Genomic DNA, 26,595 nt, shown 5'->3' on the forward strand with positions numbered 1-26,595 from the left:
CAAAATCTAGAGGAATTAAGTACAGTGTTGGACCGGTATGAGACCGCAGGAAATATGACAGAAATGTCAGAAAAGAAACCAGGGAATGAGCAATCTGTTAAGATGGCACCCCATTGGCCTGTGACCCCAACTGTCACCCCTCCTCAAGTAAACACGGCTGGAGATGCCAAGGTAATTTGCTATGAGTGCAGAGAACCAGGTTATATAAGATGGGACTGTCCCAGAAAAAAAGAGTCTTTGGAGTGTGGGGTTGCTAGTGTGGGCGTGGCCATGGTGGCACTGAGATAGGACGCTGGTTCCTGGGCTTTCCTGCTTATTCTCCATACCTTCTATCCTGTTATCCAGAGCCGGACAGATGAGTAGCGGCAGGGCTGTGTGAGCCTAAGGGGCACCTGGAGGTAGCGTGTGGCGGCGTTCCCAGACCCGTGGTGATCGGGACCCGCCGGTAATATCCTGAGGCTGTCTGATCACCTGCGTCACGTGACCACACCGGAGGTCTCAGGCGGCTTTTGCTGACTGGAGGGGTGTGGTCGGGAGCCTGAAAACTGCTTGCTGAGGTTTGGTAGCCTGCATATTGCAGCTGCCCATACTCCTAGAAGTCCGTGCTCTGTATAGCTGCATATAATATACTGTGCTGCTTCTCACCTCCATCACATGGCCCTGTAGTCACATAATTCAGCCTGTTGAATGCCTGCTGGGGCTTGCCAGAACGTGGCTTGACACTGCCAATATGGGAGACTTTGCTATATAAGCATATACTGTGGTATACCCTGTGCCTGCTTTAAACTATTATACAGGCACTATCTAACCTGGTAGCTGCTTGCTGGAGCTAAGAGGGCGGCTTGAAGCTTTCTGCCCTGGAGGACCCTGTTGTATGCATAAGACTGGAATGTGCTGATTCCTGTGCCTCACATATTGTTAGGTTTCAGCTGCCCTGCAGTATATCCACATTTTTTGGTGTTTTTTTTTGCTTATGCTTTTTCAATTGGTTGGTGCCACCCACTTTGATACCTATAGTCATTTTCACTATGGGAAAGACAAGTCAGGCTACAACTGCAGCAAAATTAGAGTGCTACTCGCGTTCTTCTACACCACAGCCAACTGTAGGGGGTAAGGCTTCTGATCCATCATTATCTGTTTCATCTGCCCCTACAAGCCCATCAGATGCAGCTACAGTCCCTGAGGTCACACTGCAACAGTTAATGGAAGCTGTTAAGGGCTGTGAAACTACACTATCCGATAAGATTGGGAAAGTGCAGTCTGATGTATCATTGCTAAGGCAAGATCTTCAAAAAGTCAGAGAATGAGTGGGGGAGGCCGATGACTCAAGTGTAGTCATTGGTCGCTCAGATATCTATCATGCAGAATAAAATATCGGATATGGAGGGCTGCCCGAGATGCAATAGTATGTGTTTTTTGGGCTTAAAAGAGAAGGAAGAAGGCTCTACCCCTGAAACATTCTTAGAGGCCTGGCTAATCGATACATATGGTCAGGACTCTTTTATGCCCCAATTTGCTGTGGAGCAAGCACATCGAATCCCTAGCAGACCTTTACCGCCAGGAACTCCACCACGGACGTTTATTCCTAAGTTCCTGCACTATCAGGATAGATATGCAGTTCTCCGTCTGGTCCGTACTAAAGGACTATTGTCAAGGAATGGAGTCCAGATATATCTACGTTTCCAGACTTTGCTATGAATGTACAGAAGGATAGGGCTCAGTTCTTGCCAATTAAACAGTGTTTGAGGGAGTTGAAACTGGCCTATGCTATACTCTTTCCTTCTAGGCTGCAGGTCGAGGTGGATGGGGCAATAAAATTTTTTGCAACACCACGTGAGGCTGCTGCCTGGCTGGACTTGCGTGCACCTGGGCACAGACAAATGTCTGCGGACTGATTGTTATACTTTTTGGGGTCTCTACTGTGTTTCATCAGATCCGACACGTAAATATATTTAATGTTGAAATGTTAGTCTGCTCATATATATCTGGTTAGCCCTTTTTTGCTTCAATCGTTGCACAGGCAAAATGCTGAGGTGGCTGTGTATAAATATATAGAGTAGGCTCTATTGGTTAAAATTTGCTGTTTAGGTTTAACATTTTATACTGATATTTTTGATATTTGAAAAATGTGCAAAGCAAGTGGATACAGGAGGTTTTGTGTCTATATATATATATATATATATATATATATATATATATATATTTATATAATCAATCCAATGTGCTGCATCCACGTTCCAGAGTGACACCTTTGGGGTGCTCCATTAAAGACAATACCATCCAGAGTACAAATAGAAATAGAATGTGCACTCACCAGTTAGTAAAAATGGCTTTTAATTACTCACACGTCACTTAAACATGGTCGACATTTCAGTCACATACGGACCTTTCTCAAGACTACTGTCCATCGCAAAGCTGCCACCTTGGTAGCTTTGCGATGGTTCAGTAGTCTTGTAAAGGTCCGTATGTGACCGAAACGTCGACCATGTTTAAGTGACGTGTTAGTAATTAAAAGCATTTTTTACTAACTGTTGAGTGCCCATTCTACTTCTATTTATAAATATATATATATATATATTGAGTCAAAGCTGTTTGGCTCCATTTAGCTGAGTGCCACCATGCTTGTGTGGCTATTATTATTCATTGCCTCTCCTATATAATAGGGGTTAGTTAGTTAGTGTACTTAATTGTTTATGGCGGCCTGGTAGGCCAGTAGGTTTTGGGTATGCCAAAAGTTCGGGGTAGTGTACAGGGAGGGCAGGGTGTGGGCTATTTTTGTATGTAAGCTGTAGAGCATTGGTTGCCTCATGTCTTTGGTATAGGGGAGTATATTTTGGGTGTGTTACTGCAGTTGATATTAATAATCAAGTGTTATTATGACCAAATTCTTTACTTGGAATGTTAGAGGGAAACGATAAAATTAAGCGATCTTTGGTACTTTGGCACCTGAGACGATATGACCCAGATGTTGTATGTCTTACAGAGACACATTTGGTGGGAAGTAAATTATTTTCTCTTAGGAGGCCGTGGGTGGGTTGGGGATATCATGCCTCCCACACGATGGCTTCTAGGGGGGTGTCAGTATTGATTAAAAAAACAGTCCCTTTTGTCTTGACTGCAGTATCCACTGACCCGAGCAGACGCTATGTATATTTAGAATGTGAAGATCAATGCAACTCCTATATTTCTTTTAATCGTATATATATTCCTCCTCCTTTCTCTTATGAGGTGTTACGAAAGGCTGTAGAGTTTATAGTGCACTCCCCTGCCACTCCAGTTATTTGTCTAGGGGATTTTAATAATGTTATGGATTTAGCTCTGTATAAATGGCGGGAAGTGGCTGGATCACAGTTGCCAGGTGGGAGTGGATTTTCTAATTTTGTGGCTGGACTGGGTTGGATTGATGTGTGGAGAACCAAGCATCCAAATGTTCGTCAGTTTCCTGTTTTTCACACACCTACCACTCCTTCTTGAGGATTGATCTGGCTCTGGCCTCACATGACCTGCTACCCAGGATCTTGCATATAGCTTATGAAACCAGGGGTATATCCGACCATTCCCCACTTAGTATGGTAGTTGATATTGTTTGCCTCGAGGCCAATCCTTTTGGAAGTTAAACCCATACTGGTTACAACAGATGGGGGCGGGATCTGAATTGGAGGCGCTGTGGTTCAACTATGTCTCTGATAACAAGGGCTCAGCTACAGTAGCTATAACATGGGATGCCTTTAAAGCTTATTTAAGAGGCACATTGATAAAGTGAATATATGAAATTAAATTATTCTATAGAAGGAAGGAGGAGGATCTTGAGGCTACTAGGGTTCTCTGGCTGTCCTTCCAGGCTGCTTGGACATCATACTTACAGGATAAAGCCAATTGTAGACTATTATATGCTTCACATTCACAATACTGTACTTATGCCTTATAGGACGGGGAGCTGTTTAGCTCGCTTGGTAAATACAGACCACCGCACTAATATAGTAGCAGAACTAAGTAATGATAGCGGTTCTGTGATGTCTACTACCCCTGAAATAGTGGAAGTATTCTTATCTTGTTTTCAGTCTGTATATCCCTCGAGATTGTCCAGTAGCCAAGCCGAGTTAGTGTCCTAAGTTAGAGGTCCTTCCTTCTTTGTCAGCGGAAGATATTGAATATTTGGATGCTCCCCTCACAGCAGAAGAGATTGATATGGCCATTAAATCTTTTCCAGGTGGAAAGGCTCTGGGACTCCAAATTACTGATTATATATAAATACATTATGCAATAAAATTTTATTGCATAATGTATTTATATATAATCAGTAATTTGGAGTTGTGCACCTGTGATTTGTCTGTTCCTGTGCCTGCAAGAAGTCTCAACAGGTAGCATCTCCCATTATATATATTCAGGGTGTGCGGTCCAGGAATCTTTCCTAGACATGCCCACAGGTACAGGTTTTTTGGAATCAGGTGATTCGTGTGATTGCCGTTACTGGTATTTCTCGGTCTGTTCTTACACCGGTAGTTTGCATATTAGGTATATTGAACGAGGATACCAGTGATTAATATACCAGACAGTATGTTATTAATTTGTGCTCCCTGGCTAAGGTAAGCATAGCGCGTAAGTGGATGGCTACCACAGGTCCTGAATTTTGGGAATGGGTGTACCTTGTAAATATAACGGTGTCCCATCAACGATAGCTATATACTGCCGCAAGGATGAATTTAAATTCAATCTTATATGGCAGAGGTGGCTAAAATCCAGGTATGCTAAAGTATAAGAGGATAGGTCTGATGGTAATATAGTCTGACTAGTAAATAATGTGAAGGATTTGGGGATGGAGATATATTGTGGCTATATACATGTAGTTTCTTTATGATCCTTAAGTTACCCTGAATAGAGGTACTGGGGTGATTTACAATGTGCTATAGTACTGCTATATGTAAGAGTTTTGGGTATAAATGTTCCATTACAATTATATCAATATGTATTGAGGATAAGTTTGTGTAGAAGGGTACCAAGCCTTTGCAATTTGTGCTGATTTTTCTGCTTAATGGTAAATTTGTTGTTTTATTTATGTTATGTGTTTTATTTTATGTTTATGTATATGTTGTTTATGAAAATCAATAAAAGAATACTCAATTTAAAAAAATTTTAGGAAACTGTTTTACTGAATGGCCGAGAACTCCCAGCTATTATAGACTCACGGAGTGAGCTAACCCTGATCTCAGAGGCTGTCCTGCCTATGCCAGTGGAAAAGCTGTCAGGGTTAGTTGAAGTACTCTGCATTCATGGATCTACAGAAAACATTTCCTGAATGCGAGTGAGCCTCACCATAAAGGGGTGCACTTATGAGGTGGTCGCCGTTGTTGTTCCTAAGCTCCCATATCCTATCATATTGGGACGCAATTTCCCAGGATTTGTTGAGCTTTTAAAGGAACCACAGAGACAACGATAAAGTAAAGTCTCCAAGGCCCTACCTTGGAAAAGGGAGGAGAGTGGAATAGCAGGCCTAGTCCTCTTTGGAGAGAGAACCTCTGTGCAATTAATGTCAGAAGAAAGAAATCTGCAACACTTTGTCCAGTTATGGAAAAACAAAATTTTGGCAGAGATGTTATACTCAATACAGATGTTGTCATGGATGTGCAGGAAACTGCCACCCTCAGGTTTCTAGGGGCCACTCTAGTTTGCTTGGTCCTACAAAAGTTCCGCTGGTGGGCACCTTGTCAGCAAAATGACGCAAAGAAGCAGAAGCCTTAGTTCGCAATAATTACGATTTGATTTCTTCCCTGCCTGGGTGCACTGTTTTAATAGAACACGAGACAAATACACTTGGAGGAGTAGGCATAAGCAGCAACCGTATCGCATTCCTGTGGCACGTTGATAAGCTAAGTCCTGTCCCTGCATTTCTCGCTATATATATATAATTATATAGTACCTGAAAAACATTTTTTGTTTGATTGTCTAGAGCACAGGTTCTCAAACTCAGTCCTCAGGACCCCAAACAGTGCATGTTTTCCAGGTCTCCTCACAGAATCGCAGGTGAAATAATTAGCTCCACCTGTGGATTTTTTAAAATGTGTCAGTGAGTAATGAATACACCTGTGCACCTGCTAGGTTACCTGCAAAACGTGACCTGTGTGGGGTCCTGAGGACCGAGTTTGAGAACCTCTGGTCTAGAGATATGTTTTTGGATACATTTGTAAGTAACATGCATATACTGTAAATCATCCACATCCTCTTTTACAGATGAAATTTTCCAGTAATTTAATTTCATTCTTATACAGTACGTCTGATAGGCAAATGCAAAAACATTACACGTAAAACAGAAACATTTTAAGATTTGCTTACCAACATCTTGGATCCTCCGGAGCCAGCATATATGAGCTTTTGACCAACAACATTTGTCCAGTAAATAGACAGATTACTCACGACTGTGGCTCTATAAAGAAGTAAGTAAAATGATTATATGAAAGAAACCAGTGACTCTTTTCCTTTGTTCATTTTAAAGTCTGCTGAAGTTCCATAGTAAGGTCTGAGAGATGTTTGTGTTACAGGCCATCCACCAATATTTTCAGGATACAATTTTCAGCTGTGAAACTTGCAGCAAAGCATAATATACATTTATGCTGGGACACTGATAACCTCAAACTAACCCTTATTACAGCACAGATGTTTAATTGTACAACCACACTACAAATAAAATTAATTTTCAGATACAAGATTTCCATATGTCCATTTCACTCCATCACCTGAGCTGGATGTTTGAGATGTTGGTTCTTGGCGCTACCCAGGTCACCTCTACAACACTTTTTGCGATGTCAGACGTGTGACTCACTGCGCTCTGCAAAATAACAAAAATTACATTGACTATCAGTTTCTTTATCTAAAATGTTACACCTTAAAATAACTGGAATGTTATGAAAGTGATTCTAACCATATGATTTATACTATTGTGGGAGTGAATATACTAACTGTTAAACCTGCCTATTTTATCCATTAGGGGATATATTGTTAATGATTAAATATGATCACCACAAGGTAATTATTTCATACACAATTACAGAATGTCTAATATATTTATGTGTGCTTATTGATGGATATGATATTTATGTGTGCTTATTGATGAGTGACTCTATCATTTTTTCATAATCAGAGTCATAATAATTCCCAATTTCTTTTAACGAAGAATCCGATTAAAAGTTATGTTTTAATTATGTTCATATTCTGATATCAACTATATGGTATTTATGGATGTTTATTGATGGGTGACTCTGTCATATTTTCACACTCAGAGTCAAAATAGTCCCCAATACCTTTAAAGAGGGAACCGATTATAAATTATATTGTAATTATGTATATTTTCTGATATCAATTAATTTATTATAAAAGAGGGCCCCACAAAGGAATCACTTGCTGCACATTGGCCGAGGCCAATGGAGGGTTTTTCTCTGAGTACTTGATATTCGATTCCAGGGAGCACCTCCAGCTATATACAAAATTTGGTAACTAATTATTAGAATGTACTAAATTGCTGGTGTATAAATTGAATAAAATTCTTGTCCTGGGCAGGATGTTATTTGTGTTTCTTGTGAAGCTATACACAGATCAGCCATAACATTAAAACCATCAGCCTAATTTTGTGTAGGACCCCTTGTTCTGCAAAAACAGCTCTGAATCATTAAAGCATGAACTCCTTCAAAGGTGCCCTGTGGTATCTGGCACCATGATGTTAGCAGTAGATCTTTTAAGTCCAGTCAATTTATGAGGGGCCTTCATGGCTCAACTATTTTCCAGCACATCCTACATATGCTCAATCAGATTTAGATGTGGGGAATTTGGAGGCCAAGTCAACACCTTGAATGCTTTGTGATGTTCCTCAAACCTTTCCTGAACAAGTTTTGCAGTATGGCAGGGCGCATTATCAAGTTGAAAAAGGCCACTCCCATCAAGGAATACCATTTCCATGAAGGGTGTACTTGATCTGCAACAATGTTTAAGTAGGTGGTATGTGTCAAAGTAACATCCACATGACCGGGCCGTCCACATGACGTAATAGAAAGTATGATTCATCAGACCAAGCCACCTTCTTACATTGCTTCATGGCTCAGTTTTGATGCTCACTTGCCCATTGTAGGCACTTTGGATGGTGGACAGGGGTCAGCATGGGCACTCTGACCGGTCTGCACCTACGCAGCCCCACACTCAGCAAGCAATGATGCACTATGTGTTCTGACAACTTTCCATCATATTCAGCATTACATTTTTCAGCAATTTGTGCTACAGTAACTATCTGTGGGATAGGACCAGTTAGGCTAGATTTCGTTCTCCATGCACATCAGGGTGGCATAGAGCATTGTTCCCGGCCCAAGACATAACTGAGAGATACTTTGTGGGAAATGTATTGTGGGTAGAATAACTTTTTGGATTGCTGTGGGAGAATTTTTTTATCATTACTGTTTAAACTAAACTATGGACAAACTTTATATTTTGCATGCTTACTTGTACTTTGAGGGACTAGTTTCATGTTGAATGTAAGACCATGTTGACCATATAAAGGGCCCGATTTAGAGGTGGAAGCTCACTGAACACAATGTCGATGTTGATGTTGTTTAGCGATTATTTGCTACTACGCAAAAAAATCTGAAAACCCCTATGGAACATGTGTACCACTGATTGTATGCTGGTGTGTATGGAAGCGCTGGCATTAGGAACAGCGAGGCAAAAGTGGTGACTGGGAGGTAGCCTGAAGTGAACACAAAAAAATAAATTTTTTAGGGCATTATAGGATTGTTGTGGACGTGTCAGTGCAATTGACTGTGTTCTCAGATGCACAGCCACAGCCACAGAGGCCATGTTTATCCAGAGTTCAGAAAAGAGACACTGCACACCTCATAGGCAGGTGCAAGTGTTAATGTATAATGTGATGATGTGAAAAATGTGTTTTTTTTAGTACCACCAGGGTGTATTACTTCATCCACGGGCATTGAAAGTGGTTGTCTCAGGGCTTCCACATTATTGTGTATGCTTGTACATGATAAGGAGGCTGAAACAAGCATTTGCATATTATCACCGCTGTGAATATGTGAAACCGAGGCTGTGATATCATCCATTTCTGAATCAGACCCAAAATTTGCTTTGACAAAGTGCACATGCACTAGAGCATGTTTCCCAAATTCACACCTAGAAGCATCCAAACAGTCCTGGTGTCAAGAATATCCATGCTTGAGTACATGTGACATGGGATGCAGTCAATAGACTGGTGGACGAGATGCCGCCGATCTATATGTTGACTGCAGAAGCCCAGCACGGGACTTAAGATAGGCGTCAAAATACTGAAAAAAACCATGAACGCCAAATGTCAGCTCGAATGAGGTAAGTCCGGGGTGCCCTTAGCGTTAGCCGTGGGAGGGGGGAGATTTAGGGTTACAGTAGGTTTAGGCACCTCTGGGGGGGTTAGGGTTAGACAATAGAGGGGGATGTTACTGTTAGACACCACTGAGGAAGGGTTAGAGGGGGGAGAGGGATAGGGATAGGGTACTTACTTTCTCCCTACTGGCTACCGGCGTTGTGATACTTCATATCCATTCCGTGTGTTCATGTATGTTTTAATAAACTTTAACTTTATATGGAGTGTGTGTCTTGTGTTTATTTTAATATTTTTTTGCTGTGGAACTACAGGTACCAGTGGGCCCGTAATGCCCTGCATGCTGGTACTTGTGGTTCTCCAAGTACCAACATTAGGGGGAAGCTTGCTGGGACCTATAGTTCCACAGCAAGACAATGGGCCTGATTCGGACCTGTTCGCTGGATATGTACGCTCACTCCCAGCATATGCAAATTCGGAAAACACCCAGCAAAGCAGGCGATAGCACGGCAGGGCATAAGCACACCCACTATGTCCTGGTGTGGAATCGCTTTGTGTATGCAGATGCCCACCAGCCTGTCTTAAGACGCTCAGATGTGCATGTCATCTCCAGGAAGTGTATACAACCATCGGTACATCAGGTACCATCGGGAGCATTTGCTGCACTTGTGGTTGCCTTTACCCTACCGCAAGCACTGCGAACAGTTCAGTGTAAAAACCAGTCAGGTGACGTGTACTATGACACTGCCTATTAATTATGGATGCCTCTGAAACGGCATTGAAACACTCAGGCACGCCTGTGTTCGCACCTCCACTCCCCCGTTACTGCTGGCCTGCCCCTGTTACCACCCACAAATGGCCTCTCCTGTCACTCATTCCACTGGGCTGTCTTTGCTTGGCGAGTGACTGCTTCCCGATTGCTCGGACTAGTTCACGCACTGCGATGCATATGCATGCGTACATTAGCAAACGTCGCCAGCAACAAGCGTATGCTTGCTAGCGTACGGGTCTGAATCAGGCCCTATATTTGGCACTATTAAAAAAAATAATAATAATCCCATTCCAGGTCTCAAACCTGGGATGCCCACTCTTCAAAGCGGTGCCACAAGTGTGCATTTTAAAATGCACAGTGAGTTTGTGATCTAGGGACCTGTCTGTGACTCAGACCCCACTATTAGTTTCTAAGACATGTATTCACTACAGTATCTGTCTAGGACAGTGCCGCAAGTGTGCACCTTAAAATACACAGTCAGTTTGTAATATAGAGACACGTATTTCTGGGTTGACTTCTAGTTCAGTGATGGTTTTATGCACCACTGTTAAGACAACACTACAAATTTCAAAAATATGCCATCACCGATGTGCTGACAGTGCCGCAAGTGTGCGCGACTGACACATTCATTAGTTGTACTAGCAGATGGGGGATGGTGTCCATGGCAATGGCCACCATTCCTCATCTTTTCAGGACACAAGGGCAAACCTTGAGCTGACTCGTCCTTTATTGTGGTAATGAAAGGCTCTTGTTGTTTTGGGGGAAGGGACTTGATGCACTGTGTGTGACTCCCGACCAGCTCAACTGGGCATGCACCACAACCTAGCGTGACTAGCAGGGAGCTAAATGGCATATGGAGCGGTTCCACTGGGCATGCGACAGAGATCCCAAAAGCAACCCCCGAAGTTCGCAGCCACCACAGCGCCAACATGCTGACAGTGTGGCAAGTGTGCGGATTAAAACATATAGTCAGTTTGTTAGACCCCACTTTCACTCAGAGCCCACTACTAGTTTCTAAAGACACAAAATCACTATAATGTCTAAGTCTGGGATGCACTGTGCATGACTCCCGACCCACTGGGCATGCGCAGTACTATGAGCCTCCATAAGCCACAGCATAGCATGACTAGCAGGGCGCCACATGGCATATACAGCGCCACACATAGCTTTCTTGTGCACACAGAGCATCAGCAGTACTGTTGACATAAAGTAGCATAGAAATGCCAGGTGGTGGGAAGTTGTGTATAATGTATTGAGTTCAGTAAGGGTTGGATAACAATACTGAACTTCAATAGCTTGGTCTTTATGCAATGCTGGGACTGCGTCTTTTTGGTCAACACAGTGGTCAACACAGATATCTGTATAATTGACAGAACTCACATACCACCAAGTGATTTCTTTTTAATCCTGTAGTGAAGATTTAAAAAAGAAAAACAATGTTCTTTTCCAGGTCTCGAACCCTGGACAAGCACTGTGGCAAGGTGATCACCTAACCTCTAGCCCGCACGCCAGCCATATCAAGAACTGCACCTGTCATGTATGTGATGTGACATCTGCAAATTACAGAAGGCAATGTGTACAATGTCAATAGTGGGCTCATCTTTGTGCACTTCACCCACCCACTGCTGTTTTTAATAATAAATGTGTCTTGCTTTCAAAATATTATACTAGTACATTTATACACAGTATCCCACCATTAGAGAATAATTCATCCCATCTTATTGAAAGCTGTGTGTGCTTCTCATTAATGTATGGTATCGGTTATACCATCTTAAGAACATGGCAATTACACTACTGTACAGTTATAGTATGTGTACTGATTTGTGTCCCGTTCTAAGAGCTTATATGATATTAAAAAGATATGTTTTGCGAACATGCAATATGCAAATACACTGCGTGAATGTGATATCCATCCAATTTAACAGTATGGTATTCAGTACAATCTACATCAGTGGAGCACTCGCCACCCAGCAGTTAATCATTATATTACATGCCGTAGCGTATCTTTAGTTGGAGAATACCACAGTACCCCAAAGTACAGACATCACGTAACGTTCCATGGTGTGACACAAAGGCCTGAATGGCGCGCTATGAGCAACAACTAGCTGGGCCCATCTGTAAAGTAATACATCAGTCAGTTTGATTTAACAATGTGTGTTCAAGTACGGATATCCATAAAAACTGAAGTTTGGGAAACACTGCAATGTAGCATGTAACCGAATTTACACTTACGTGCTTCTTGCATTAGTGAACCCAGACTGGATAGCAGATTGGGACATTCATGTGCGCAGTATAGTTAGGTTTACTAAATCCTCCTTTTAAACTGGGACACTCATGGATTACACAGGTTCTGTGGCTCATGAAACCCAGGTGTAATCCAGGCTTGAAGTTGCTCAGTGTCCAGGTTTAAAGGGATAGTATTGTAAGCCTAAGAATAGTAAGAGAATGCACAGGCAAGCAAATGCAAGGCATTTTGGCATCATAGTTAAAGTGCCTCTTAGAATCATCCACTGATGATTGTTGCAGCCTTTATTGATGTTCCCAGTCAATTGAAGACAATGTTATTGGACTGGGTGGTTTTAGGCAGAAATTATTGCTGTGTATTAGAGGTTTTGTTTTATTTTTTCTTGACTACAGTATATTGTGGAAAACAATTCTTGTTGGACTACATTGTGGAAGAACATTTTAATTTTGAAGGTAAAATTATCACAGTCTTTATTGAAATAACATTTTGTTTCTATTATCTACTTATAATATAATAGTATTATAAGTAAGTATATTTAAGTATAATAGGTTAGTGACCTCAATCCCACTATACTGGGTCATTAGTGTAGCAAAATTAGCACTTATGAGTCTTAATTGTTATTACCAATACCATGATACTCAGAGCCCAAGAGTGTTGTAAAATGCCGCATAGCATTTCAGCATGGTGCTGTCGGTTTTTATGCACCCTACCATATAGATTAAGTCTTGTACTGAGCAGGCTGGGCCTTGTTCTCATATTAACAGGGGGACTCTATGCCATGGGTTTCCTGGTTATAGTGTGACCAGACCAGCCCGTGTAGCCTAGTGCTGGCTATCACTTTATTATTTGTTATTCCTCTACTATACTGGCAGCCAACCCAGGTTGTATAGCACTGTGGATGGTTACTGTTTCAAGGGTCTATGTCAATGATAAAATATATTTATTAGAGATGTGAGCCGACCCCCCTGTTTGAGTTTTGGGTTTGGATCTGGATTAACAATCGTGTTTCGGTTTTAGTTGTGCAAAACCACCCTCACGTGTTTTGGTTTTGGATCTGTATTTTGTTTTTGTTTTTCAAAAATTTATAAAAACTGCTAAAATCATATAATTTGGGCTTTTTTTGTTCCTATAGTATTATTAACCTCAATAACATTTACACTCATTTCCAGTCAATTTTGACCACCTCACAGCTCACAATATTGTCTTCATCCAGTTTAGGCCAAAAAATTGCACCAAGCTATCTGGCTGACTAAACTAAGTGGCAGGTCCGGTGCTAGGTGTCTCGGCACCCAGCATCATCTCATGCTTCCCCTCTGCCCCTTCCCTCACTGTGCCCTCCCCCTGTGCTTCAAATACTAACAGCAGTGATTGGGTGGAGGCAGGGATCTTCAGCAACCTGACCCCGGTGCCCTTGTGCAGCCGCACGCACGGAGCATGTCTGGAGCTGGCCCTGCTAAGTGGCAGCCATGCACAGCACAAACACATAGCAGTTCAACTTCCAACATGGCACATCAGGAAACATACGTTTTCATTAAACAAGAGGCCAGAGAGAGATGGAGTATGTATGTAGTTGAAGGCAGGGACAGGAAGGGTTGATTCGTAGTAAATTTTATTAAATTTTTTTATCCGAAGCAAATTTATGAGGTAGGAGGGAGAAGGAGGTGAGAGCATGGGTGAATATGTGCCCCTTATTTTGCTGGTTCAGAATATTTTTTAAAATAAAGGGACATGCAGGAGATGCTGTCTGTGGCCATAAACATTTCTTGACATTTTCGGCATTCAGCAACCACATGTCAAAGATTTCAATGGCTGTGGCTGTTGAACTTCCAACATGGAACATTAGAAAAAAAAATGTTTTTATTAATCAAGAGGCCGGAGGGAGTTGGAGTATATATGTAGTTGAAGGAAGGGAAAGGAAGGGTTGATTCATAGAAAATTTAATGTAAGTTTTGGATTCCAAAGCAAATTTATGAGGGAGGAGGGGAGGAATTTACAAAAAATATTTTAATCATTCACATCAGTCCTTGCCCCAGTTGAGCTCTTTAGTGGTTCCGCATTTGTTTAAAAAAATTAAAGGGGCATGCAAGAGATGCTGTCTGTGGCCATAACATTTGTTGGATATTTTTGGCATTCAGCAACTGCATGTAGAAGATTTCAGTGGCTGTGGCAGTTAAATTACCAAAATTGCACATCTAGGAAAGAGAATGGTACTGCAGTGGCAGACAGGATGGCAGTTTAATAAACTATAACAATAATGTTTGTCATCTACACAAAAAGGCAGTCCTCAAAGCCAAAAATAGTGCATAATGCAAAGAAAAGAGGTGCAAGATGGAATTATCCTGGGGCACTCCCAATGACGGGAGTAATGCCAGTAATTCACCTGCCCATTTTGATTCTTGAATGGGTGGATAAACTATTAATGTGGCAGCACACAAAACAGAAGCTCTGAACAGGAAGGGGGCAGAGGGATTTAAAGTCTAGTACTAAACAACTCTTATTATTGTGCTCCTGGAATTATGTATGGGAAGGCTGGGAGGGGATGAGTAAGAACATCTCCAGACACCATCACAAAATAGCCTTTCCATTTGTTGCTTGAGTTGCATCTGACCAAACACGGCTGTTATGATCAAAGAAATCCAAGCCCATCAGATTGGTATCTATAGATCAAAGTTGAAAAATGGCATAAGAATATTTTGCAAATATACGTATTTGTGATTTTAGTTTAAATAATTACAGTATGAAAAAAAAATGTGTCAGAGCAGCGGCACAAATGCACAGTGCTTATATGAACACACTGGGGTATGGCCTGCAGTGTCACAGTGCTTATATGGATACACTGGGGTACAGAAGCATACACTGGGGTATGGCCTGCAGCATCGCAGTGCTTATATGGATACACTGGGGTGCGACCTGCAGCATCACAGTGCTTATATGGATACACTGGAGTACAGAAGCATACACTGGGGTACGGCCTGTAGTGTCACAGTGCTTACATGGATACACTGAGGTATAGCCTGCAGCATCACATTGCTTATATGGATACACTGGGGTACTGCCTGTAGCGTCACAGTGCTTATATGGATTCACTGGGGAGGTATGGCCTGCAGCGTCACAGTGCTGATATGGATACACTGGGGTACAGCACAAAAAATATTTTCTTTTTAAGTCTTTTTTTATGTATTATTTAAAAAAGATGTTTTAAAATGTTCTTGACTTTTTTATACAGCTCCTGGATGGACAGCACAGCCCATGGATGGACTACACACCCCTGGATGGACAGCACAGCACACCCCTGTATGGACAGCACACCCCTGGATGGACAACACAGTGGATGGACAGCACACTCCTGGATGGACAGCACAGCACACCCCTGGATGGACAGTCTACCCCTGGATGGACAGCACACTCCTGTATGGACAGCACAGCACAAACAACCTGACAGCCCACCCTCCCACCATGAAGACTCAGCAGGAAATGGTGCTGATCTCCGTGGGGAGGGACTTATATGCAAATCAAAACCCGTGAGAATCTGACATGGGATTGATGATGTTTTTCCAGATGTTGGAATCAAAGTCAGGCGGGAAAACTCAAGCCTCACATGGATCCTGCTCAGATTAACTATGAACCAGACCCACTCAACTTTAATATTTATATTTTTTTCTTCATATAGTCCAAATAATATCAACTTCTTTCCTGAGTCATTCATACAGTTTTGACTGGGAAAGAAGTTACTCATGATGATGACGGTTGTATCATTGTTTTGGACACATTTATACACCAGACATAAGTTGATAATAATTATTGGTGTACTTGGCTCCTGGCACATTAATGACTCTATATGACACATATTTTAAGACTGCAATTCAAACTGCACATGTGCAGAAGCATTGTTATATGTACGAAAAAAGCAAATCTTTATGTTCAACTTTAAATCAAGCCCTAAGCGGTCATTTCATATTTATAAATACAATGGAATGTTAATGGTATAAGTTAAAAAACTCACCGCAGCAGTAGTGCAGGTTAGGGTCTGTACTGTGGAGCCACTTATCTGGAATGAGCCCAGTGGGGTACTACTGTTCTCTTCTCGAGCTTGAATCATGAAACCTTCAATTGGGTAGTCGGCTGATGTATTTTTAAGTGTGACTGTTAATAACAAAAAACAGAGATTATGATAATAGTTTGCATGTTTGGAGCATTAACATGAGCAATTCTCCAAAGTTACAGTATACGTAAACTAGTTCCCTGTCTGTGGAATATTGAACTTTGTTTATTACAGATTGCAAAGGAAACTTGTCTGGAAAAATCCCTGTTGGATTAAGTGACATGCTAAGACTTTCACATACCTTCATTTGCAGCAAGGAGAGCCAGGACAAAATGTTAGATAGATAGTAAATAGGAGTGGTAAAATATAGCCATATGTTTCATAATTACTTATCCTGGATACTATCTTATAACTGGTGGGCTTATCCTCAAATCAGAAACTGCTAGTACAGAACTTCATTACATAGGGATGTAGAAAGAAATAATATTATTGCCATCTCAACTCAAAATTTGCAAATCAACTATTTTTTTTTAAACTTTGGCTATCTAATTAAGGCTTTCTTAAATACTGGGAGGGGGTCAATAGCCAGTCAGAAGTGGATAGATAGCTGCTCAAAATCATCAACATCAGTGTGTATTACTGCACCACCATACATACCTGGGGATGAGTAATAGTCTAATTATGTCACAATTACAGGAGTACATCCTTACTGTCATGAGAGACTTTCTAAATATGATAAATAATTTAACATGGAAAGAAAACTTTTGGCTAGTGAGTGTGGACATAAGTTCACTTTATACGAACATAGAACATACATTAGGACTGAACGCAGTTTGGGATAGCTTATTAACAACAGAATTAAGTAGTGAATTGCAAGATTTTATTTTATCTAGCATCACTTTATTTTATAACAGCATTATTTTTTATTCAAATATTCTTTTTATCTTCAGAAGATGGGCACGGCCATGGGCACCAGATGTGCTCCAAGTTATGCAAACATTTTCATGGGTCTATAGGAGGAGAGCACCGTGTGGCATATAAACCCAGTTGGAACAAGTAATGATAGAATAGGCACTTATTTTCACTCAATATGGTCCACAGTTACAAAAGTAAATATAAAGAAAAACAGCAATAATTAAGAAAAAAATATGTTTAATAAATAGATATAAATAAATATTAAACTTTTAACTAATTAAATGCATAAAAAAACACATAAAAAATAGCACTGGTTGGTATTCTCAATTAAAAAAGCAAGTATTATTTTATGCAAGCCCCTTGCACTCCTTTCATTTACCACAGTTACAATATTTTCAATAATTTGCTTATCTGCTCCCTTATACACCAAAAAATATATTTATACACTGCCAGATAATTCATTGGTATGATAAGGCTTTATAGTTTCATAGTAAGTTGAACTTTTATTACAATAGAACCCACATTCTCCAGCAATAATTGAAACAGCAGTGATTCATTGTTAATCCAGTATTAGTGCAGCGACAATAATTGTCATTGAACAAGGTTTAGTATAGGCACTTTCTATGTTAGCACAAGCAATGTGTATTGCAAAAATAAATTCTAAATAGGTATAGAAAATATCTGTTGCAAAAGAGGATACAAAGTATTCAGCTGTTTGCAAGAAGCAGTTCCCAATAGGTAAAGGGAAATATTGTGTCAACACAAACTGTTTGTTTAAAAAAAAAGGGGCAATTCCCAGTATGATACAGATGTTTTTCATGAACAAGCAAGAGATGAAAGAAACATGGCCTGGAGACACACTCCCTCTCAGCCCACTGCAAAAAGGAATATAAATGTTCAATAGAAGAAAACAAAGCTTTTATTGGCATCAAACATGTTAAAGGTAGTGAAAGATTTAATGATTTGAAGAGCCTTATTGCTAAGACAGAAAGGAAATTTATATATACAGTATGTTCAACACTTTAATGCCAAATGGATTAAGTAATGATTTCGGACTTAAGTGGTTCCTTTAAGATGTTTTATTGAAGTAATTCTCTTTTATTGGAATAATTCTCTTTTAATTTATGTATTTTTAACAATATTGTTTTATGGAATTAATGCCTTTAAGCTAATAGTGTATTTTTAACTGTTTTTAAAAGAATGAAATATATATTAGAAATTAAAACATAAAGGAGGATTATATAACATAGTTTCTATATCTTTGCCCATTTTTTATCTTTTATTAGCATAACATATGAACTTTCTATATGTTATACAGAAAATTCTTGTAAGCACAAGAAAAAAAGCTAACTCCTTTGTGGGGCACTTTTAATAAAAAATAATTTTATATTGAGAGATAATGATAATATTAAAATATTAGTTTAATTAGTATGCTCTTAAAATATGTGAATAGTGTTATAAAGATGAACACTATTTCTATGTGTAATTATGTACAAGGTGACAAAGAGTCCACAATTGACTCTTCAATGTTAATCAAATATGGCGAAAATATTCATAAGAAATACTCCTACATTGAGACATAATGATCAAAATGAGTGTGTCAGGAGCTTGGTGGGCACATAGCCCTAATGGCTGGGTATACTCACGGCCCCCGGTCTTGTGAATCAGTCAGCTGAAGTGCTGGATGCCGGCGCTGTAGTCAGCTGATTTACCCCGGAATAGTGGGCTCAGCTAGTGGGGAAGTTCCCTCAGTCATGCCGTACTATATCACCCTGGTCATTCAGCGGGGTCGCGGTCAGTCAGTCTGCACCAAAGGAGGAAACGGCCAGCGTGTCATGTATAAGTCCTCCATCCTGCATGTGGACACACTCATTTTGATCATTATATACAGTAGTGTCTATAGGAAGCGTTGATCATGGATGGCACTATAGCTCTATTAGAAAATAGATCACCGTGAGGCCGCCGTATTTGGCCTTGCGCGAGAGGTTAATACACACTGATTCCGCAGTTCTCGTGGAATCAGTGTGTTCTCGCGCTGGAGTCCCGGTCTAATGACGCGGAGAAATAGCTATTTAATTGAATATGCCCCTGTATATGTAGGACAATGTATGTGTTTTCTATTATACAGGTTAAGGGGTATAGTGAAAAGCAGCTATTGGTTGATTGTTTATCATTGCCAATTAGTGGGGTTTATAAGGATTTTCATGCCAGTCATCCCCTACAGCTTTAAAAAGACCCATTGAAGGGTCGAAACATGTTGGTGGGGACAACTAGCTGCACTGTTGAATTACTGCCTGGTGGGACAGAAGGACGCTGTATACCTGGACTCTTTTGGAATCCCTAACATATATTTATCCAATATTGAAACTACTTCCACCCTTCAGGTATATACCTTTCACTTTTATCTGGAACTTGATGCTTGTTGTAATAAAAGGCTTTTACTATTTATAACCTTTGTTTTGGAATCAATAAAACTTCAAACTAAGTCCATGAAAATAAGGTGTTTGGATGCTGTCATTCAAGATCATTTGATGTGCCTACTACCCAGGGAAAATCTGTGAGCGTGATATACAGTGGGCAACCCCGAATTATTAACTAAAGTGGTGTGCTACATTAAAATAAAGATACTACTATATTCCTGATTACAAGCTCATGGCTGTGAGTTAGATGTGTGGGGGCATCCCAATAAATTGTTTCTCCACATATTTAGCAGATTATTTGACCAATATAAAGGAGGATCCATTTATGAGACTTTATGTGTACTTCTAAAACAGGATCACACAATTGTATTTTTTTTTCTCTTTTACATGTTTATTTCAAAATCATTATGGAAGAGATTGGTTCACATTAACAGGGGAGTACATTTTATTTATATTCAAAGTGCCATTATATCTGTTACATCCTTTTGTTTGCATCCTTACTGTACTGCTTGGCTGCATCTACCCAAATGTCAATGATACACAAAAATGCTGGCACAATACAGAAATGCATATCTGATATTGAAAAAAATGGTGTACATACAATTTTAAATTTGAACCATTTTTTTACTCCTAGAGACAAGTACAAAGGTTAATATTAGTGTATTAAGTTTGATAGCATATTTCATTTTTATCTAAGATGACAACCTCATCTAGCAAAGTTTATTTTATATAAAATTTACTACAAGACGCCCTCCATTGTCTAAATGAAGTTGAATTTGGCTACTTAACAGTTTTGTCACCACACTGCCCGATCCTTTACACCCTTCCCAAGGTACACAAATCTCTATCATGACCTCCCGGAAGACCAATAATCTCTGCTCACAGTTCCTCACTACAACCATTAGCCATTTTTGTTGATAGTAAGTTGCAGCCTCTGGTCCTTAAAAGCAGAAGCTTCTTCCGTGACACAAGTAACATACCTGTTACAACAAATAAGGCTGATTGGCCAATTGGATGAAGAGACCATCCTAGCAACCTTGGATGTCACTTCATTGTACATGGTGATCCCAGAAGAGGGCCTTGACACCCTTAGAGATGCACTGCTGATTAACCAACCTCAAGATTGCACACCATCTGAATTCATTGTAGAGTTGGCTAGACTTGTCTTGCATAACAACCATTTTTGCTACCAAGATGGGTATTACATTCTAGTCACTGGAATAGCGATGGGCTCCAATTTGGCACCTTCATATACCAATCTCTTCATGACTGGTTATGAAGAAAACTATATCTTCCCTGGGTTTGGTAATAAAATAATATTCTGTCATTTTATCGACAACATGTTTATGGAATGGCGAGGTAGTCCTGAGACATTTAATGATATGGTGATTAAATTTAATCTTTTGAAAAGTCCCATCAGGTTTACCCATCAAGTGGATCTACACCCCATCAATTTCCTGGACATAACAATCGAAAACAAGAACGGTATCTTGGCTACCTCATTATTTCAAAAGACAACCAATAGAAACATGGCTTTGCTCCCGACAATTCATCATCCACCAGCTCTGAAAAATAATTTGCCAGTTTCACAATATTTGCATGTGATGAGAATTAACTCAGACAATACAACAAGGAAAGGACAATTAGATTAAATGACTAATGGATTTATAAATAGAGGATTTCAAATTGCCACCTTAAAGCAATGTTTAAACAAGGCCTATAATATATTGAGAAGTGAAGACAATGAAATGTCACACACAAGGAGCAAAAAATCACATCTTATATACACCACCATTTATGAAAAGAACTCCAGCAACACTCAGAAAACACTGGCCTATAGTTGCAACTGACCAGAGTCTACCCTTCAAGAACTTTGATGTTCCAATGACGGCTTATAGAAGGGGCCCTAACTTATAGCAACTGTTAATGAGGCCCACCTTTTACCCTGGTGAATGCAAGACCACCTTGATATAATGACCAAGAGACCTGGGAGCTATTCTTGTAGAAGTTGTATTACCTATATCATCTATGTTAGTTGGACCTTCTTTCCCACATCCTCATACTGGCAAGAACATTAATATAAAATATAAATTACATTGCACGTTGGACCATCTCATATATATTCTTGCTTGCCCTTGTGTACTTTACTATGTTGGCTTCACCTCTCAGAAATTTTGGGATAGAATGGCCAATCACCGAGCGATGATTCAATCAGCCCTGGCTTCTGGTTCTACTGACAAGCCTGTTGCTAGACATTTCTTAAAAATGGGCCAACAGTTGGCTACTCTCAAATGTAAACTCATTGATTTGGTACCACCGATGGAAGGTGATAGAGTGCTGGCTCTTAAGAAGCATGAAAGCTTCTGGATACACACCCTGGATACAGTATCACCACGTGGACTTAATGAGTATAACCCTTTGAACATTTATCTTTCATTTCTGTGATATTATAGGTATTCCACATGGGTGAATCATTTTTTGTATGTACAGATGTGTCCACATACACCTTTCTGAAAATTGTGTCATGGCTCTCAATTTGACATGACATCAATTCTCATATGTAGCTGTGCCATGCTGTCTGCGGTGCAGCAAAGGTGCAATTCATACTTTCACCACTGGGTGGCCAGTGTATCATGTAATGTGGCACTTTATAGTGTTCTACCTATGTAGCAAATATACAGTAGTGGTCTGCTTTGGATTTTAATAGAGGGCAAACGAGGGGTGTTGAGGAGTGTTTAGTTTTTTAAAGGTGCGCTATGTATTTGCAGCTAAATCACTGTACTAGCTGCTGAAACACTGTACTAACACCAAAAAATCTGTCACTAGAAAACTGTCATCAGTTCCTGAAAAGACAGATTCTGTACTTCCCATCCACTGGTATTGTGGCTTAGTGCTAAAGTCACTGCACATCACAACAGACAAGCAGTTATTGTAGGGTTTGAGTCTCTGTGTAATATTTTTTTGGCTCAAAAAATAAATGTATATAATTCAATAATATAATATTATCAGTAATATAATTTTAATAGTAAAACCTTTTAGAATAAAATAATATTTTCTCTAGAGGGTGTGAACATCAGTATGTGGGGATCAGAGTCATTGAGGATGGTGTGTGTGTGTGTGTGTGCGTGTGTGTGTGTGTGTGTATTTCATAGAGACATACTGTAGAAATAACCACTTCAAAACATGGCACCATACTGTATTTCATATACTGGGGCCATAAAATCACATTTTAGATTAACAACATAGAAAATAGCGCTTGGAAATATGGCTCTATATTTCACATGCTGAAAAAAACTGTTGCTATATTTCTAGCTGAAAACTAGAATTCTATAAGATGTTCAGCAAGCAGGAATATGATATACTTGTGAGCAAGGTGAAACCAAGGGTTGGTGGTGGGCTGCAGGGAAGTGGAGTGTGTGTAGAAAGGCTGTTGCTATGTTTTGGGTAGGGGAGAAGGCACACAGAGCCACTGCAGCTATGATCAGAGAGGGGGGAGGGAGGAGGAGAGCTGCTGCTGTCACTTTGCTGTCGGTAGGGGAGGGGAGCACACAGAGCCAATTATGGGGATAAGAGGAGGATAGCTGCTTGGAGTGTGTGCACTAGATATAGGATATCAAAATAAATCATTGGAAATTAAGTACCAATGTTTTTAACATTGACTACAAAGACTGTTTAGACCTAAACATTGATTCTGGAACATCAATGTTAACTGATGTTTCTATTTTTAACCACTTGCCTGGCACGGTCATATCAGATACAACCACACCAGGCTGAGCTTTCCCTGACATGGTCGTATTTGATACGACCAGTCAGAAGTGCCCACTAGGCAGCTGCGGGAAGCTAATATTCCCACAGCCGCCTATGTCAGAGGGACCTTCTGCTTCCTCAGATTCCCCGCCAGTGTGTCCCAATCATTGCTGGCCACAGTGATCGGGCACCCAGCGGGACCTCCTCCTGGCAACCTGTTTTCAATAGAAGGAAGCAGCAGCTGCTGCCGGCGTGAACCCCCTCTCGCTGCAGCTTCCTGTACCTGACAGCTGGCCTGACCACCACCTCCACCAGCTCTGTCCAAGGCCACTCCCACCTCTTCCTTCCCGGGGTGACTGCTGCACTATGTCCCCAGCTGCTCCCACCCCTTCCATCCCAGAGCAGCTGCTGCGCTCTCCCCGGCCGCTCTCACCCCTTCCATCCCAGAGTGGCTACTGTGCTGTCCCCGGCCGCTCACACCCCTTCCATCCTGGAGCGGCTGCTGCACTATGTCCCCCGCCACTCCCACCCCTTTCTTCCCAGCGTGGTATACAAGTACTGTAGAGAAGCAGCAGCCACTCCAGGATGGGTGCGGCCAGGGACAGAGCCTGGCTGCTGATTCTCTATAGTACTTGTATGCCACACCGGGAAGGAAGCAGTGGGAGCAGCCGGGGACAGCACAACTGCTGCTTCTCTGACTTGATAGCAGCAGCCGCGCTTTGTCCCTGGCCGCTATCACCCCTTCCATTCTGGAGCAGCTGCTGCGCTCTCCCCAGCCACTCCCACCCCTTCCATCCCAGAATGGCTACTGTGCTGTCCCCGGCCGCTCCCACCCCTTCCTTCCCAGTGTGGTATACAAGTACTGTAGAGAAGCAGCAGTGGGTGCGGCCAGGGACAGAGTGTGGCTGCTGCTTCTCTATAGTGCTTGTATGCCACGCCGGGAAGGAAGCAGTGGGAGCGGCCGGGGACAGCGCAGCTGCTGCTTCTCTGACTTGATAGCAGCAGCCACACTCTGTCCCTGGCCGCTACCACCCCTTCCATCCCAGTGCAGCTGCTGCTCCTCTCCAGTACTAGTTCCATGCACAGCTGCCAGTGTTCTGTCCCTGGCCCCTGCTTCCAGCTACAACCACCCCTGTCCATCCCCCATGTCCTGATCACTGCTGGTCACAGTGATCAGACATTGTATTTTGTATTAAAAAAAATCATGCATATAATATATATATATATATATATATATATATACTGTATGTATATATATATACATATATATATATATAGTCAAAAATCCACTGCACTCGCCTCTCCCAGATTTGGGGTGCAAACCTGCATTCACCATTTACAGGCCTGGGGTGCAAAGTGGCATTGCTTAAATAAATAAAAACAGAAAACTCAGCACTCACCATTTTTAAATCACTCACAATAATGCATAAATAATGGGGGTTTGGTTCATGGATTGATCAATGCATTTAAGCCTGCAGCCCACATCATGGGACCCCATTTCTCTGCAGGTCCTACACTATCCGTCATACTTATAGAAACCTGGTAGCTGCTATCACAGAGTTTAAACTGAAAACATGTTAACTGGTTTAAAGCTCACCTGCCAACTAACTTATGGCTTTTCAAGGCAAGGCAGTCACCAAACAGCTTCTATCATACTACCAAAAAGGCAGCTGACACAGGTTAATATAAATGAGCTTGTACAGGGGTGCATGAGAACGCTGTGATCTAAAACTATTGTACCTGTAGGTACTTAAACAAATAATACACTAATAGACTTCTGAAATCATACTTATTTTATGTTTATTTTATAGAGGCTTACAGTATGTACAGTCCAGCAGTTCAAAAAAACAGCAGCACTCAGAGGATTTAAAAAAATGCAAAACTACTTTATTAGATCTGTAAAGACCTGGTACTTCTTAGGCAGCATACTACAAGTAGAGATGTGCACCAACCCTTGTGTTTTGGTTTTGATTTTGGATCTGGATCTCCCCTGGTTTTGGATCTGAATCTGGTTTTGGATTTCTTTTCCTTGGTTTTTTGTTTTTCGGTTTTGTTTTTTCTTAAAATATCATAAAAACAGCCAAAATTCACATAAAATGGGCCTGTTTTTGTTTTTATAGTATTATTAACTTCAATAACATTTATTTCCAGTCATTTCCAATCAATTTTGACCACCGCACAATATTATTTTTGTCATCTAGTTAAGGCCAAAAGGTTGCATCCAGCTAGCTGGCTGACTAAGCTAAGCGACACACTAGGTGGCACTACAGTGTGTTATACAGTGTGGGTTGGGTACACCAATAGTGCACTTACTGTGACAGCAGTGTTGGCAGAGCGGGGCTGCTGATGGTACAGTACATGTGATGGCAGTGCTGCAGTGTTAGCAGTGTCCTCAGTGCAGGGTACCGGTGGTGTCAGAGAGCAGGGGTACCAGCAGTGTTTTTAGCGCAGGTTTGCTGTCTGTGTCGCTACTGCAGGGGTTGCTGACTGTGTCCTCAGTACATGGAATGGCAGTGCTGCGGTGCTGGCAGTGTTCTAAGTGCAGGATACCGGCGGTGTCAGCAGAGCGTTGGTGCCAGTGGTGTCTTCAGTGCAGGTTTTCAGGCTGTGTCAGCAGTGCAGGGGTTGCTGATGGTTTCCTCAGTACATGGGATGGCAGTGCTGCGGTGCTGGCATTGTCCTCAGCAAAGGGTACTGGCAGTGGAGGCAGTGCGGGGGTGCCAGTGGTGTCTTTAGTGCTGGTTTGCTGGCTGTGTCAGTAGTGTGAGGGTTGCTGACGGTATCCTCAGTACATTGGATGGCGGTGCTGGTTGTGTCCTCAGTGAAGGGTACCAGCGGTGTCAGCAGTGCCAGTGGTGTCTTCAGTGCAGGCTTGCTGGCTGTATCAGCAGTGTGGGGGTTGCTGATGGTGTCCTCATTACATGGGATGGCAGTGCTGCAGTGCTGGCAGTGTCCTCAGTGAAGGTTACCGGCGGTGTCGGCAGTGCGGGGGTGCCAGTGGTGTCTTCAGTGCAGGTTTACTGGCTGTGTCTGCAGTGCAGGGGTTGCTGATGGTGTCCTCAGTATATGGAATGGCAGTGCTGCAGTGCTGGCAGTGTCCTCAGTGAA

At 41.4% G+C, this 26,595-nt stretch overlaps 1 protein-coding gene across 1 annotated transcript in view; it reads right to left on the reverse strand.

The window, feature by feature from the left end:
- Positions 1-26,595, reverse strand: part of LOC148540751 (ferric reductase 1-like) — a 63,773-nt gene that overhangs the window by 13,229 nt on the left and 23,949 nt on the right. Inside the window, exons 3-5 of the mRNA XM_088481595.1 lie at positions 16,367-16,506; positions 6,732-6,823; positions 6,331-6,421 (exon numbers count right to left, since the gene is read on the reverse strand). Coding sequence (XP_088337721.1) covers positions 6,331-6,421; positions 6,732-6,823; positions 16,367-16,506 — 323 coding nt within the window. The remainder of the gene's footprint in view (positions 1-6,330; positions 6,422-6,731; positions 6,824-16,366; positions 16,507-26,595) is intronic.

Source organism: Taudactylus pleione, unplaced genomic scaffold, assembly GCF_031769625.1.
Source record: "Taudactylus pleione unplaced genomic scaffold, aTauple2 ptg000017l, whole genome shotgun sequence".
NCBI lineage: Eukaryota > Metazoa > Chordata > Amphibia > Anura > Myobatrachidae > Taudactylus > Taudactylus pleione.